Source organism: Erinaceus europaeus, chromosome 14 (assembly GCF_950295315.1).
Source record: "Erinaceus europaeus chromosome 14, mEriEur2.1, whole genome shotgun sequence".
NCBI classification, from domain to species: domain Eukaryota; kingdom Metazoa; phylum Chordata; class Mammalia; order Eulipotyphla; family Erinaceidae; genus Erinaceus; species Erinaceus europaeus.
In genome coordinates, this window is record NC_080175.1 from 85,517,578 (window position 1) to 85,532,969 (window position 15,392).

At 40.0% G+C, this 15,392-nt stretch overlaps 1 protein-coding gene across 2 annotated transcripts in view; it reads right to left on the minus strand.

Moving 5' to 3' along the window:
* ZNF654 (zinc finger protein 654) overlaps positions 1-15,392 on the minus strand; it is a 61,454-nt gene that overhangs the window by 36,503 nt on the left and 9,559 nt on the right. For both annotated transcript variants that reach the window (XM_060172109.1, XM_060172108.1), the window contains exon 2: positions 1,727-1,872. In XM_060172109.1, the coding sequence (XP_060028092.1) occupies positions 1,727-1,872 (146 nt within the window). The remainder of the gene's footprint in view (positions 1-1,726; positions 1,873-15,392) is intronic.

Sequence of the window (15,392 nt, forward strand, 5' to 3'; positions counted from 1 at the left end):
ACAACAATAATAACTACAACAATGGCGATAAACAACAAGGGCAACAAAAGGGGGAAAAAAAATAAAAAAATTTAAAAAAAGGTTTTCAGGCCTGAGGCTTTGAGAGCCCAGGTTCAATTAGCAGCAGTACCAAGAGCTGAGTAATGTTCCAGGAGAAAAACAAAACAAACAACAAAAAACAGCAGCAATGGATTTGTAGCCAGGAGGTCCCAAGTTCAATCCTCAGTTTCCAATATGCCAGAGTGACGATCTTAGTTTTCTCTCATAAACAAATAAATGTAAAAAAAAAAAAAATTTAAGAATAAGGTTATGAGTAGATTAATTGGGAGATTGGTGAGCATTTCTAGAATTTTATTACTGATTCATTTTTTTTAAAAAAAGGAATCTGTATCAGAATGCAAAAGTCATTGCTCAAAGCTATAATACTTCTTTAGAGAAAGAGAAAAAAAAAGTAACAATGTTTGCCTACTCCACCCTGGCAAGGTGACTGGTTTGAATGGAAAAAACTGCAATTAACTCCTTTATCTGCACTCACCCCATTACCTACTCAATTTCTTATCTTGCATGTTCAAATTCTACACCTCTCTAGGATTCCGGTGGAAGGGGAGCAGGACAGATGGTCTCTCCTCTATCTAATATGCTTTACAATTAATTGAGCATACAAATATATATATATATATGCTTTACAAAATAATATGCATCCTCTGAGACAGATATTTTCTACTGTATTTTGAAAGTTGCTAAATGATTTTACAACTCACCACCACTATGATGTGAAATAATTTGAGGGACATGCAAAAAAAAAGAAAAAAAACTTGTGCCTTGTTCTGCCATGCTTCAAAGGCCACTCCTCTATTTGCTTTCTGTATCCCCAGAAAACAATTGAAACATTCACTGAGTGATGACTGACTCACCTCAATTTTCTTATATACTTTACTAAAACTGTGGTGGGCTCCAGGAGAGCAAACAGTGCTCAGTTCACGATCATTAGCTCAGTATTTCATAAGCATTTCTATATATCAGTAGCTTCTGTTCTTTCTTGCCTTAGCTAAGTAAGGTCCCTTTGCTAAGTATGTTGGGCTCAATTGCTATACTCCTGAAATTACCAGGACAGCTTACCAAAGCAAGCTGGAGAATTAAACATTCAGTTGCTGCTGGTACTGACCGTATAATTTCACAATAGAAAAGTAAAATTGCGGTAAAACACTCATAAACTAAACCTAGGTATTTAAATTAGGAAAATTTCTGTTCTGAGGGGGAAACTTCAGCAAGAAAAGTTCCTTCTAATAGAAAAAACAATTCTTGGTGACTTCACCGTTTTCAGCCGATCTTGGATGGACCTTGAAAAAATCATGTTGAGTGAAATAAGTCAGAAACAGAAGGATGAATATGGGATGATCTCACTCTCAGGCCGAAGTTGAAAAACAAGATTAGAAAAGAAAACACAAGTCGAACCTGAAATGGAATTGGAGTATTACACCAAAGTAAAAGACTCTGGGGTGGGTGGGTGGGTGGGGAGAATACAGGTCCATGAAAGATGATGAATGACATAGTGGGGGTTGTATTGTTAAATGGGAATCTGGGGAATGTTATGCATGTAAAAACTATTGTATTTACTGTTGAATGTAAAACATTAATTCCCCCCCCAAAAAAAAAAGAAAAAAAGAAAAAACAATTCTTATATACATCATGAAAAATAATTGTATAAGAAGTAAAGAATACTTACAAAGCGAGGCTACTCAAAACATACTGCACGTGCTCACATTCATCCGGGAATGATGCACTCGCTGACGTAAAACAGCTGAGCGCTGTCTGGAGCACCTGAAGCTGCGGCAAAGGGACCTGCCATCTTCCAGCATAGTCTTCAACCACCTGATAGGGAGGCAATCAAAACAGTACATTAATATAAAAAACTTCTCAGTATCTTGAATTTAAAATTTTGTGGAAAAAAAAACTTATTAGGTAAACTAAAACAGTTCAGCAAGTGCACAAATGATTACGGTGGATAAAAGATCTTTATTATTTATTTTCATATTGTACACCTGAAAAGAAAATTGACAATCATCTTGGAATTATGAAAAACAAATTTAGGATAGAAATGTAGGAATATTAAACTCTTATCTGATGTATGGCATGTAAAGATCTTCTCCCATTCTGTGAGGGGTCTCTTGATTTGGGTAGTGGTTTCTTTTGCTGTGAAGAAGCTTTTTAATCTGATGTAGTCCCATAGGTTTATACTTGCCTTAGTCTTCCTTGTAATTGGATTCGTTTCATTGAAAATGTCTTTAAAATTTATGTGGAAAAAAGTTCTTCCAATATTTTCCTCTAAGTATCTGATGGTTTCTGGTCTAACATCCAAGTCCTTGATCCACTTGGAATTTACTTTTGTATTTGGTGAAATACAGTGATTCAGTTTCATTCTTCTGCATGTTTCAACCCATTGTTTCCAACACCATTTGTTGAAGAGACTCTGCTTTCCCCATGTAATAGTCTGGGCCCCTTTGTCAAAGATTAGATGTCCATACGTGTAGGGCCTCATTTCTGGGCTCTCAATTCTATTCCACTGATCAGTGTGTCTGTTCATGTTCCAGTACCAAGCAGTTTTGATAACAATGGCCCTATAATACAGTTTGAGATCTGGGAGTGTGATGCCTCCGGTTCTGTTCTTTTTTCTCAAGATTGTTTTGGCAATTCTAGGTCTTTTCTGGTTCCAGATAAACATTTGTAGCATTTTTTTCTATTCTCCTAAAAAATGTGCTTGGGATCTTGATGGGGATAGCATTAAATTTGTAGATGGCTCTGGGTAATATATTCATTTTGATGATGTTAATTCTTCCAACCCATGAACATGGAATATCTTTCCACTTCTTTGTGTCTTTTTCAATTTCTTTGAGTAGTGACTCATAATTTTCAGTATACAAGTCTTTCACTTCTTTGGTTAGGTTTATTCCTAGATATTTTATTGTTTTTGTTGCTATAGAAAAAGGAACTGATTTCTGGATTTCAATTTCTTCTAACTTAGTGTTTGCATAGAGGAATGCCACTGACTTTTGAATGTTAATTTTATAGCCTGACACATTACTGTATTGCCTGATGATTTCCAAAAGCTTCTTGCTGGATTCCTTAGGTTTTTCCATGTATACTATCATGTCATCTGCAAATAAGGAGAGTTTGACTTCTTCTCTTCCAATCTGTATGCCTTTAATTCCTTGCTCCTGCCTGATTGCTATGGCAAGAACTTCCAACACTATGGAAGTTTATTTAAACTCAGATAAGAGTTTAATAACCAACATATATAAAGAGCTTGCCAGACTCAACAACAAGACAACAAATAACCCCATCCAAAAATGGGGGGAGGACAGAATATTCACCACAGGAGAGATCCAAAAGGCCGAGAAACACATGAAAAAATGCTCCAAGTCTCTGATTGTCAGAGAAATGCAAATCAAGACAACAATGAGATATCACTTCACTCCTGTGAGAATGTCACACATCAGAAAAGGTAACAGCAGCAAATGCTGGAGAGGGTGTGGGGTCAAAGGAACCCTCCTGCACTGCTGGTGGGAATGTCAATTGGTCCAACCTCTGTGGAGAACAGTCTGGAGAACTCTCAGAAGGCTAGAAATGGACCTACCCTATGACCCTGCAATTCCCCTCCTGGGGATATATCCTAAGGAACCCAACACATCCATCCAAAAAGATCTGTGTACACATATGTTCTTGGCAGCACAATTTGTAATAGCCAAAACCTGGAAGCAACCCAGGTGTCCAACAACAGATGAGTGGCTGAGCAAGTTGTGGTATATATACACAATGGAATACTACTCAGCTGTAAAAAATGGTGACTTCACCGTTTTCAGCCGATCTTGGATGGACCTTGAAAAAATCATGTTGAGTGAAATAAGTCAGAAACAGAAGGATGAATACGGGATGATATCACTCTCAGGCCGAAGTTGAAAAACAAGATTAGAAAAGAAAACACAAGTCGAACCTGAAATGGAATTGGAGTATTACACCAAAGTAAAAGACTCTGGGGTGGGTGGGAGGGGAGAATACAGGTCCATGAAAAATGATGAATGAAATAGTGGGGGTTGTATTGTTAAATGGGAATCTGGGGAATGTTATGCATGTAAAAAAAAAAAAAAAAGAAGTAGAAACGCAAAGCAGAAATTGACTGAGTTTGGAGTATGGCACCAAAGTAAGAAAGCAGAAGTACACTAGAGTTTGCAGTGAGTACCTCCCTAATACTTCCTCTCCACTTTTCCAAGCTTTGGGTCCATGACTGCTCAACAATTTGTTTGGCTTTGTATGTTAACTCTCTTTTCAGTCACCAGGTTCCAGGTGTCATCAGGATGCCAGCCAGACTTCCCTGGATTGAAGACCCCACCAATATGTCCTGGAGCTCAGCTTCCCCAGAGACCCACCCTACTAGGGAAAGAGAGAGGCAGACTGGGAGTATGGACCGACCAGTCAACGCCCATGTTCAGCGGGGAAGCAATTACAGAAGCCAGACCTTCTACCTTCTGCAACCCACAATGACCTTGGGTCCATGCTCCCAGAGGGATAGAGAATGGGAAAGCTATCAGGGGAGGGGGTGGGATATGGAGATTGGGCGGTGGGAATTGTGTGGAGTTGTACCCCTCCTACCCTATGGTTTTGTTAATTAATCCTTTCTTAAATAAAAAAAAAAAAATTGGGGGGGCGCTGGGTGGTGGCACACCTGCTTAAGTGCACGTTACAATGTGTGAGGACCCAGGTTCGAGCCCCCGATCTCCTCCTTCAGGAGGGAGAAAGCTTTGAGTGTTGAAGCAGGGCTGCAGCTGTCTCTCATTCTCTCTCTCCCCCTACTCTCTCGATTTCTGGCTGTCTCTATCCAATAAAGATAATAACAAAGATGATTAAAAAAAAAAAAAAAGAAATGTAGGAATAACTATACTGTCCAAATCTCTATCAAACTTACTAGCAAATACTCTTTACTTCCTTCATCTATCATGAAAACACTAATCACTAAAGATTAAATTACAGACTATAGTATAAAATATTGAAAATTATCATGCACCACTATTATGTGTGCTTGAGCTCTAAGCATTCTGGCAACAGTGTCATGATGTTATGATTATGAACATTTAAACTGTACCATATCATGAAAGAGTCCTGAACATAATCAATTATAGCTCTATCATTTAACTCCTTTTAGTGAAAGAGTAAGCTATCTTTCTTTGCTATGCACTAGTTTCCTCACCATAAAATGGAAGTGAAATTTGTATTTTGTAGGTATATGCTAAAGCTAAACTGAAATAACTTATAAGAAAACATTTAAAATTAACAATTCAAATAAAGATTAATGAACATATGCAAAATCGCTACATTAAAACAAATGGGTTATACTTTTAAAAATTCATCAGTCACTCTAGGTTGGTAAACTATGAAATGTAGGTCAAACTTGGTCCACTGCTTAATTCTATATGGCTCACAAGAATGAAGAGTATATTTACTTATTTACTTTATTTATTTATTTTTTTTTACAGAGCACTGCTCAGTTATGGCTTATGGTAGTGAGGGGGACTGAACCTGGGACTTCAGAGGTTCAGGCATGGGAGTCTCTTTGCATAACCATTATGCTATCTACCCCCACTCTGAGTATCTGAAATATTAAGTGACGTATGAAAAAATATGAAAATCAAAGGTTCATAAAATTTTATTCAAACACAGATTTTATTCAAATCTGTAGCTTTTCTGCTACAACAGAAATGAGTAATTGCTGAAGAAACCATACGGTTCACATACCTAAAAGTATTTAATATCTGCCTCTTTATGAAAATACCTGCCAGCTACAGTTTGAAGAAAATGGGAAAACTAGAGCAGCACATAAAAGCCAACAGTCACTATTCAGTAACTTTTCACACTTCCTGTTGAGAGACAATTTTTCACGACTCTCTTTTATTTCCAGTTTTTCAAAAGTAACTGCCCTCATCTTTTCAAATATATTTAAAAGAAAATGTTTCTGCAAATATACATGGAGTTTCACTCCAGAGCAATAGGTCTGTTTACGATCAGTATAATCATGATAATGTCCCCTTTGGAAGCAATGGCTGGGTTTATAAGCTTCCAAACAAGTATAAAAGATTAGAGGCTCAACAAGTTTGGGGTTCCTCAGCTAGGATAGCCCAGGGTGCATCTAGCCATATTAGCCATATGCATCATCATTCTTGTGAGCCCAGTGGTGCAAAGACTGAAAGCTCATCCTGCATGCTGTACCATGAGTAGTAAAGTCATTATCTCTGACCCGCAGATTTCATTTTGCCAGCATACAAGAAACTGGGGGAGGCTGATTTAGATAAAATCTCAATCCCACTCACAGCTCTTGACAATCACTAATTGTAATGCCAGGCGTTTAGTAAAGTTGCCAATGTTTTAAAGAACAAATGTGAGTAAAAAAGAAAGTTAGAAGTTATTATTATCTTTGTGAATTTGTTTATCAATCCCAGATCTTCAAATTCTTACTAGCTGAGTAATTTGCCCAAGTAAGGCAAATTTCACAGCTTAAGAAACAAACAGGTATCTGGTAGTCTCACATTTTTCCCGTCCTGAATCCTAAGTAATTTGCCCTGACCTGTATCTACTTACAACCATATTTACTTCTAATTTATGGGCTGAGTTTATGTCCTTAGAAGAGAAGCTTCTACTCTGTCAGGCTCTTTTCTCTTTGTAGCTATTTTGACTCACCAAGACTGATCTAACTACCAATATTGTTTCATCTAGCTAAACCCACATCTAATACAAGTCTGTGTGGATAGCATCTTCAAAGGTCTGCCACAATACTCTTGAAAGAACATAACACAGGCTGGAATTTCCACATCCTCCTACACTGCTTAATGTTAGTAGATGCTGTTAATGCACTATAGCAGTACTCTTCTAGGTATTTTCCTTAACATGTCTAAAACAGTGCATTATGTTGCCCTTTGCTGAGAGCGGTCATAACCATTCAGCTAACGAAGAGAAGGTAAGACACACTAGATCCTACCCAGGGGAGATGTGGCGCTCTACCCATAGAACAGTGACAACTCTCTAGACCGGCGTTTCCTCAGTGAAGTGATACAATTTTTTAACTCAAAAAAGGTAGCCAGTTTTCCTTTAATAATAAGTTTTATTACACAACTACAGTACATGTCTGTGTTTATCTGTATCTGTAGGTACGGATTAATACAATCTGTTCTCTGGAGGGCCAGGGAGGTAACAATAGGCATGCAAGACTAAGGTCCCAGGTTCAGTCCCCAGCACCATCATAAACCAGAGCTGAGCAGTGCCCTGATCTCTCTGTATCTCTCATTAAAAAACAAATGACATACGGGAGTCAGGCGGTGGCGCAGTGGGTTAAGCGCACGTGGTGCCAAGCACAAGGACCAGTGTAAGGATCCTGGTTAGAGCCCCCGGCTCCCCACCTGCAGGGGAGTCGCTTCACAGGTGGTGAAGCAGGTCTGCAGGTGTCTATCTTTCTCTCCCCCCCCTCTGTCTTCCCCTCCTCTCTCCATTTCTCTCTGTCCTATCTAACAACTGATGACATCAATAACAACAACAATAACTACAACAACAATAAAAACAAGGGCAACAAAAGGGAAAATAAATATAAAAAATTATTTAAAAATAAATGACATATATTAAAATATTTGTTCTTTGAATAAATGTTTCAATTTCCTGAATAGTTAAAATAAACATTAAGTTATTCTTTTCCTCATCACTTTAGGTATGTTACTCAATTGTAACAGTTAGCATATATACATTTTACCAAAAAAAAAGAATCAGGTCTCTTCAAATATATCAGTCATGAAAGACAAAAAAAAAAGAAACCGAAGAACTATTATAGGCTGGAAGAGACTAAAGAGAAATAATTACTTAATAACACATGAGGTTAGAAATATCCTAGAACAGGGAGTCAGGTGGTAGCCCAGTGGGTTAAGCGCACATGGCGTGAAGCGCAAGGCCTGGAGCAAGGATCCCAGTTTGAGCCCCCGGCTCCCCACCTGCAGGGGAGTCGCTTCACAGGTGGTGAAGCAGGTCTGCAGGTGTCTGTCTTGCTCTCCCCTTCTCTTCCTTCCCCTCCTCTCTCCATTTCTCTCTGTCCTATCCAACAATGACATCAATAACTATAACAAGAGCAACAAAAGGGAATAAATATTTTTTTAAAAAAGAAATATCCTAGAACAGAAGAAGGACAATAGTAAAAAAAACTAGTACATTTGTAACAAAGTCTATAATTTAATGACTATACCAACATTGCTTTCTTGTTCTTGATAAATGTGCTATACATTTTGAAAATATAAAATTCATTCTTTTTTTAAAGTTTAAAACATAACACTTTTTAGATCTTACAATCAAACAGACCTAAGCTTATCATTTTTTAGCTGTGTGATTTTAGTAAAGTTATTAAACTTCTCAAAGTTTCCTGAAAGTGAATTTAATATCACCTTAACCACAAGGTTACTGAAGAACCAATAAAATATTAAAAAATAGGGTTAATTCCTGGCACATAACAAGAGCCCTGAAAATGGAGTTATCTTTACATCTTAACATCCCACACAGACTTATTAAGATTTATTTTTTATTATGAAAGATGGCATAAGGTGGCACTGGGAATTGAATTTACGACCTCTGGGGTCTTAGGCACATCATCATAATAAGCTGAATTAACTCTGTGGCCACAAACTTACTGTTTAAAGGAAACTTCATGAGTAGTTTAGTCAGAACAGCCAACCACAGCAGGAATATCACCCCAGAAAGCTCTCATCTCCTTAATTGGTTTATATCCCTAAGACGTAAGGCCAAAATCTACCATGAGGCTGCCCAAGTATCTGTTTCATGTTTTATTTACTTTCTTTAAAGACCCATTCATTTATTTTAGTGAGAGACAGAAAGAAGGAGAGACAGAGAGATAAGACCAGAGCACTGCTCAGCTCTAGCTTGTAACACCTGGGACTGAACTCGCACCTAAGAGTTGCCCAGCTTAAAGACCCAACTTTCTTGTTAAGTCCAAGGGAGGTAAATAATGGATTCATCTAGAACCCAGGAATAAATTTTGATCTCTTGTGTAGGAGAGATCTTAAAATAGGTAGCTTGGTTCCAAAAATTAAGAGGAGGAGGCGAGAACTGTGGTCAAATAAGACTAGAGAGCTTAAAGGGCTAGGGAGAGGGCATAGTAGTTATGCAAAGGGAGTATGCATAGGTTCTGAGGCCCCAGGCCCATTCTCTAGCACGACCATAAGTCAAACCTGAGCTGATCTGGTCTCTCTGTGTATCTTCCTCTCTATATCTCTCTTTCATTAATTCGTTTTAAAAAAATATTTATTTATTCCCTTTTGTTGTCCTTGTTGTTTTTATTGTTATTGATGTCATCACTGTTGGATAGGACAGACAGAAATGCAGAGAGGAGGGGAAGACAGAAGGGGAAGAGAGAAAGACACCTGCAGACCTGCTTCACCACTTGTGAAGCGACTTCCCTGCAGGTGGGGGGGGGGGGGCTCGAACCAGGATCCTCAGGCTGGTCCTTGCGCTTTGCGCCATGTGCTCTTAACCCACTGCGCTACCACTCAACTTGCCATTAATTAACTTTTAAAAAGAATAGAGAGGGGTGGGATATAGCTTTTTCAATAGGGTACATGTCTTACCATGTTTGAGGCCATGGGCTCCAGTCTCTGAACCAAATTCTGGTAGAAGTACATAAGGGGGAGTCGGGCGGTGGCGCAGTGGGTTAAGCGCACGTGGCGCAAAGCGCAGGGACCGGCGTAAGGATCCTGGTTCGAGCCCCTGGCTCCCCACCTGCAGGGGAGTCGCTTCATGGGCGGTGAAGCAGGTCTGCAGGTGTCTATCTTTCTCTCCCCCTCTTTGTCTTCCCCTCCTCTCTCCATTTCTCTCTGTCCTATCCAACAACAAAGCAACGTCAACAATGGCAACGAGGCTGCAACAACTAGGGCAACAAAAAGGGGGAAAAATGGCCTCCAGGAGCGGTGGATTCATGGTGCAGGCACTGAGCCCAGCAATAACCCTGGAGGAAGAAAAAGAAAAAAGAAAAAAAAAAAAAAGAAGTACATAAGGAACTCTAAGTGCATAGAAGTACATAGGGAACTCTATATAGATGGTAGGGTGGTAGAGGGGTTCCTTCTCAAAAAGATTAAATAGAAAACTGGGCAGGTAGGGTCACTCAGCAGTAACACACACACACACACACACACACCCTGAAGTTCATTTTGCAGCACTGCATTTAAAAAGAGAAAAAAGACTATATATAGGTGTGTATACACACACACACACACACACATATATCTTTATATAAACCAGCTATGCTTATCTGAAATACTATATTACTGCTGAAAGGATTATCATTACCTCACACCTCATACACACAAAAGAATGTCTATAATAATAAAATGCAATGAAGTATGCAAGGACAGGTAAAGCAGAGAATGTTTCAGAAAAGCAAGTGGCAAAAGTGACACTTTTTTGGACTTGATATTGATTTACAAGATAGCATAATAATCAAGGTTACAAATATGGGTTTACTACTATCTATTTAACTTGCCTCTCCCCCCCCCCCCCATGGTGCTTGCTGCCTTCTCTTCCTTTCTAAGTCACATCTACACCTATTAGAACTTCTAAATGTCCTTCCTTTCCCCTCTTCTCTCTCAGGGTCTTGAAGGAATTGGAGCTCAGAGCCCTCTGGTCATCTTCCCCTAACATTTCTCTCCCTCTGTAAAAGTAACACTCTTCTTCACTAAGCTTCTAAGAGCAGAGACTAGAAACATCAAAAGCAAGCGTCATTTTAGGCACCCTTTCATGATTATTATCAGGATAATACAAATAAAGCATGTTTTGTTGCTGGGCTAGCTTCGCGGGCAGGAGACAGAAGACCAGGGACTCATGGCTGAGCTGTACGCAGTATCTCTTTATTAATGCAGAATGCAGCACAATCTAAGCCAAGCTAAACTAAACTCACAATCCTATATATAGTCGCCAAGCAGGGCGGAAACAGGATGTGACATAGAGAGGGTGGAGCAAAAAGTGACTGGTTCAAATCAGGGTGTACTAGGAGAGGGGGCTGAGCAAAAAGACATCATGAACCAGTGGGGTTTAAACCAATGCCCTGCAGGCAGGGCGGTGCTTAGTTAACAGTGGTTATGTAAATAGAATACAGTGTTAAGCAGGGGGGATTAAACCAATGAAACAGAGGGGTTTTAGAAGCATACCAACATTTTATGACTTTGATAAGCCTAAGAATTTCAAGGAAAGATTCAACAGCCAAGGACTAAAATTGGCTTAGCACAAAGCTGGGAACAGAGACAAAGGCAGAAGTGGTTGGGTAGACTGTAAGGCTAGAGCTGTGTGGAGGCAGTTTTGGTTTTGAGTTTAAGTACCACAAATAAAGTCACCTAATTTTGACAATAGTCTGCATAGAAGCAAACCTCATAGAATCCACGTCTATTGCCGAGTAGAAGAAATGGAAATCACAAATTTTAATATGAAAGAAATTCAAAGGAGAAAACATCAAGCACGACCAGGTCCTTAGGAGCCATCATCATTCACCAAAACATAGACAGACTCTGGGAGCTAACATGGATGGATGACAAGCTCCCTGGTGACTTTAAAGTCAAAACTGGCTTGGTATTTTATTTTTTCTAATTTGTTTTAATTATCTTTATTTATTTATTGGATAGAGACAGCCAGAAATTTAGAGGAAAGGGTTGGACAGAGAGAAAAAGAGACACATGTAGCACTGCTTCACCACTTGTGAAGCTTTCCCCCTGCAGGTGGGGACCGGGGTCCTTGCGCATTGAAACGTGTGCTCAACCAGGTAAGCTGCCACCCTGCCCCTGGCTTGGTATTTTATCTCCCCTCTATTTCACTAAATCCTACTGGCAAAAGTAAAATGCGCCAACTGTAATATGTGTTAACTTTAAAAAAAGTGTTGGGCTGCAATAATAAATGTTTGTCCTATTCATTCCCGGAATTCTTTAAAATGTGAGACACAAAAGAGATTAGGAGTTAAATTATTCTTTAGATATGCAAAATAAGCCACTCCAAATCAGAGGAAGACAACCTCAGGTGCAGTTCCTGAAAAATTTGGAGATCTAGCCTAGAGGCATTAAAGGACTGTAGGATCACATCAAGCAATATGCTGCGAAGACTCCAGACTTTAGTTTCTCTTTGTGAGGCTGATAGTGTGTGTGTCAGTTTTGTTTGCTCAAACTCAGTGTATTATTATTTTTATTAGCATTTGGTCTTCTGTTATCAATTAAAAATTTTTATTTTTAAACTTAAAAAAGTATTGGGCAAACTAACATGACACACAAAAATAAATAACAGTGGACTCAAGGGGGTCGGGCGGTGGCGCAGTGGGTTAAGCGCATATGGCGCAAAGCGCAGGGACCAGCGTAAGGATCCTGGTTCCAGCCACCCCCCCACCTGCAGGGGAGTCGCTTCACAGGCGGTGAAGCAGGTCTGCAGGTGTCTATCTTTCTCTCCCCCTCTCTGTCTTCCCTTCCTCTCTCCATTTCTCTCTGTCCTGTCCAACAATGAACAACATCAACAATGGCAACAATAATAACCACAACGAGGCTACAACAACAAGGGCAACAAAAGGGGAAAAAAATGGCCTCCAGGAGTAGTGGATTCATGGTGCAGGCACTGAGCCCAGCAATAACCCTGGAGGGAAAAAAAAAAAGTGGACTCAATTCTTATTTAGCATTCTTAATGTACTGCTAAAAAATGAGTTCTATACATCAATAAATCATAAGTCACTCTTATGATTTAACTCAATAGAATTTCAGGTAAGAGGCAACACCAGTCAAGAGACTAAAAATGTCTTGGCACACAGTCTGAGATACAGATATAGGCATTCCCTTATGTAGAGGTGAGAAATGACAGGAAGTACCTGGGGGAACACAGACACTGCTGCACCACATCAGACACATGCTCTACAGGCACAAGGTGTGTGTGTGTGTGTGTGTGTGTGTGTGTGTGTATGCGTGTATGCCTGGGGGAAGGAAATTACTGCACAGGAAATGGGAGTGGTAACAGAGGTGTGTGTGTGTGTGTGTGTGTGTGTGTGTGTGTGCGCGCGCGCGTCTTACAAAGGAGGTGGGAAAGAATGGTCAAAAAAGGACCATTACTGCACAGGAAGTGGGAGTGGTGAAAGAGAGAGAGAGAGTCTTAGAAAGGAGGTGGGAAAGAAGGGACAAAAGAGGACCATACTACCATTGATGGAATTCTCTGTTGCTCTTATGTATGCTGGGGATGGAATCCTCAGTCAAGAAAGCTAGGCAACTACTGCTAAGCCACACCTCATCCTCAAGTGCATCCTAAAACAACATTTTAAGGGAGAGAGAGAGAGAGTGAGAGTGAGCAAGGCTAGACAACATAATGGTTATGCAAAGAGACTCTTATGCCTGAGGGTCCAAAGCCCCAGGTTCAACCCTCCACACCACACCACCATAACTCAGAACTGATCGGTGTTCTGGTAAAAAAAAAAAAAAAATTACATATATATGTAGATAGATAGATATAGATAGCTGATCTGGAATGTACACCTACTTTGTCATGCACAAAACCCAGGTTTGAGCCAGGTTCCCCACTGCACTGGGGAAGCTTCAGTGATATTAGTTTCTTTCCTTGTCTCTCTGTTTCTGTCTCTATTTGAAAAAAGTTAAGCTTGGAGCAGTGAAGTTCAACTAACAACAATAAAAAGTAATACTGATGCTACTTTACTTTTAAATCTACTGATCTTCCTCCAAAATTCAAATCCTTAATACAAAACTTGAGGCAATCCATCTTTCCAAAAATCTTATGTCGTGAGGAAGGAAATACAGCAAGGACTTACTCTGAGAGCGTGTCGGGGTTAAGCAGTAATTTTTTTTTTAACTTGTTTTTAGATGCCAGAGAAAGGTCATATAATTCACCCAACACACAGTCAACCTGATACCCTCTCCTTACTTAATAGTTGTTAACAAGTCACCACCCACTGTGTTGCTGGGGTCCTTTGTCTGATGGTGCTACAGGATGACTGAGGGTCCCTGGAGGCTGGGGAAACGGGTTACTTAGCCTAGCCGTGTGTGCTTTAAGCTTTTAGCAGCACCAGCAGCATCCCGGTCAGTAACCGTGGAAGTGCTTCATCCAGCTGGTTTCTGAGCCTTTACTTACACTTAGCATGCCTCTGGTTTTTAAGGTTACATTTCCTTTGGCCAATCAGGTTCAGGTTGACATCTTACCCTATGCATACATAGGGTAAGATGTCTTTACCACACTGTGCAGGTGCACTATGGTTACTATAGTTACTAGAGTTACATGTTCACTACATTCCATCCCCTGGGCACTGAAGTCTCCTAAGTGGAGGGTTCAGTGTCCATTGAGTGACACAGCACAGGGGTAACTGGCCATTGGTGGGATGTTCACAGATGTGGGTTGCCCGGGAGACGAATGATTGCGAATTTATTTTCGCAGTATGGGCACTCCATTAGGTTTTACACTAACTTGGAGGGAGACTACCTTATCCTGTTTCAGTTCCCTGTATTGTTTAAAGAGTTCTATCCCTTCTGCAACAGTTTTATAGCCTTGTCATATGCCTGACAGCAGCAGCCTCATGTTAGGAGGAGCGTTCCTTAGCATAAGCTTCCTGAATGTGGGTTCATAGGTGAAGCTTATGTCAGCTTGGTTATATATATACCAAAGTATACCCATTTTTTTAACATGGCTATAGCGTCTTGTTAAGTGTTCCATTTTCCTGACGTTTCAAAATTAGTTATACCCAGCGTGAGCAACACTAGTCTCCAAGCCGCTGTGACCTAATCAAGCAGGGGTTTTGTGTCTCCTCTGCCTGTTTCTAAAACTTGCTCTAGAGCGTCATGTATAGTTGGGTTTTCTATAATATTTTTCTTTTTCGGGAGTCGGGCTATAGCGCAGCGGGTTAAGCGCAGGTGGCGCAAAGCACAAGGACCAGCATAAGGATCCTGGTTCGAACCCTGGCTCCCTACCTGCAGGGGGAGTCGCTTCACAGGCGGTGAAGCAGGTCTGCAGGTGTCTGTCTTTCTCTCCTCCTGTCTGTCTTCCCCTCGTCTCTCCATTTCTCTCTGTCCTATCCAACAACGACAACAACAATAATAACTACAACAATAAAACAACAAGGGCAACAAAAGGGAATAAATAAAATAAATATTTAAAAAAAAAAGAAACTAAAAAAATATATATTTTTCTTTTTCTCATTTCTGCATCTGTCAGCATTATAGTGTCAGCTCCTTTTCCCCAGAGCTTGACCATGTATGAAGCATCCTTCATACTGTTTTGGGCATATTCTTGTCTCATTTGCTGTACCTCTTGGGGAATGTAAGTTCTTGTTTCAGTCATTATTT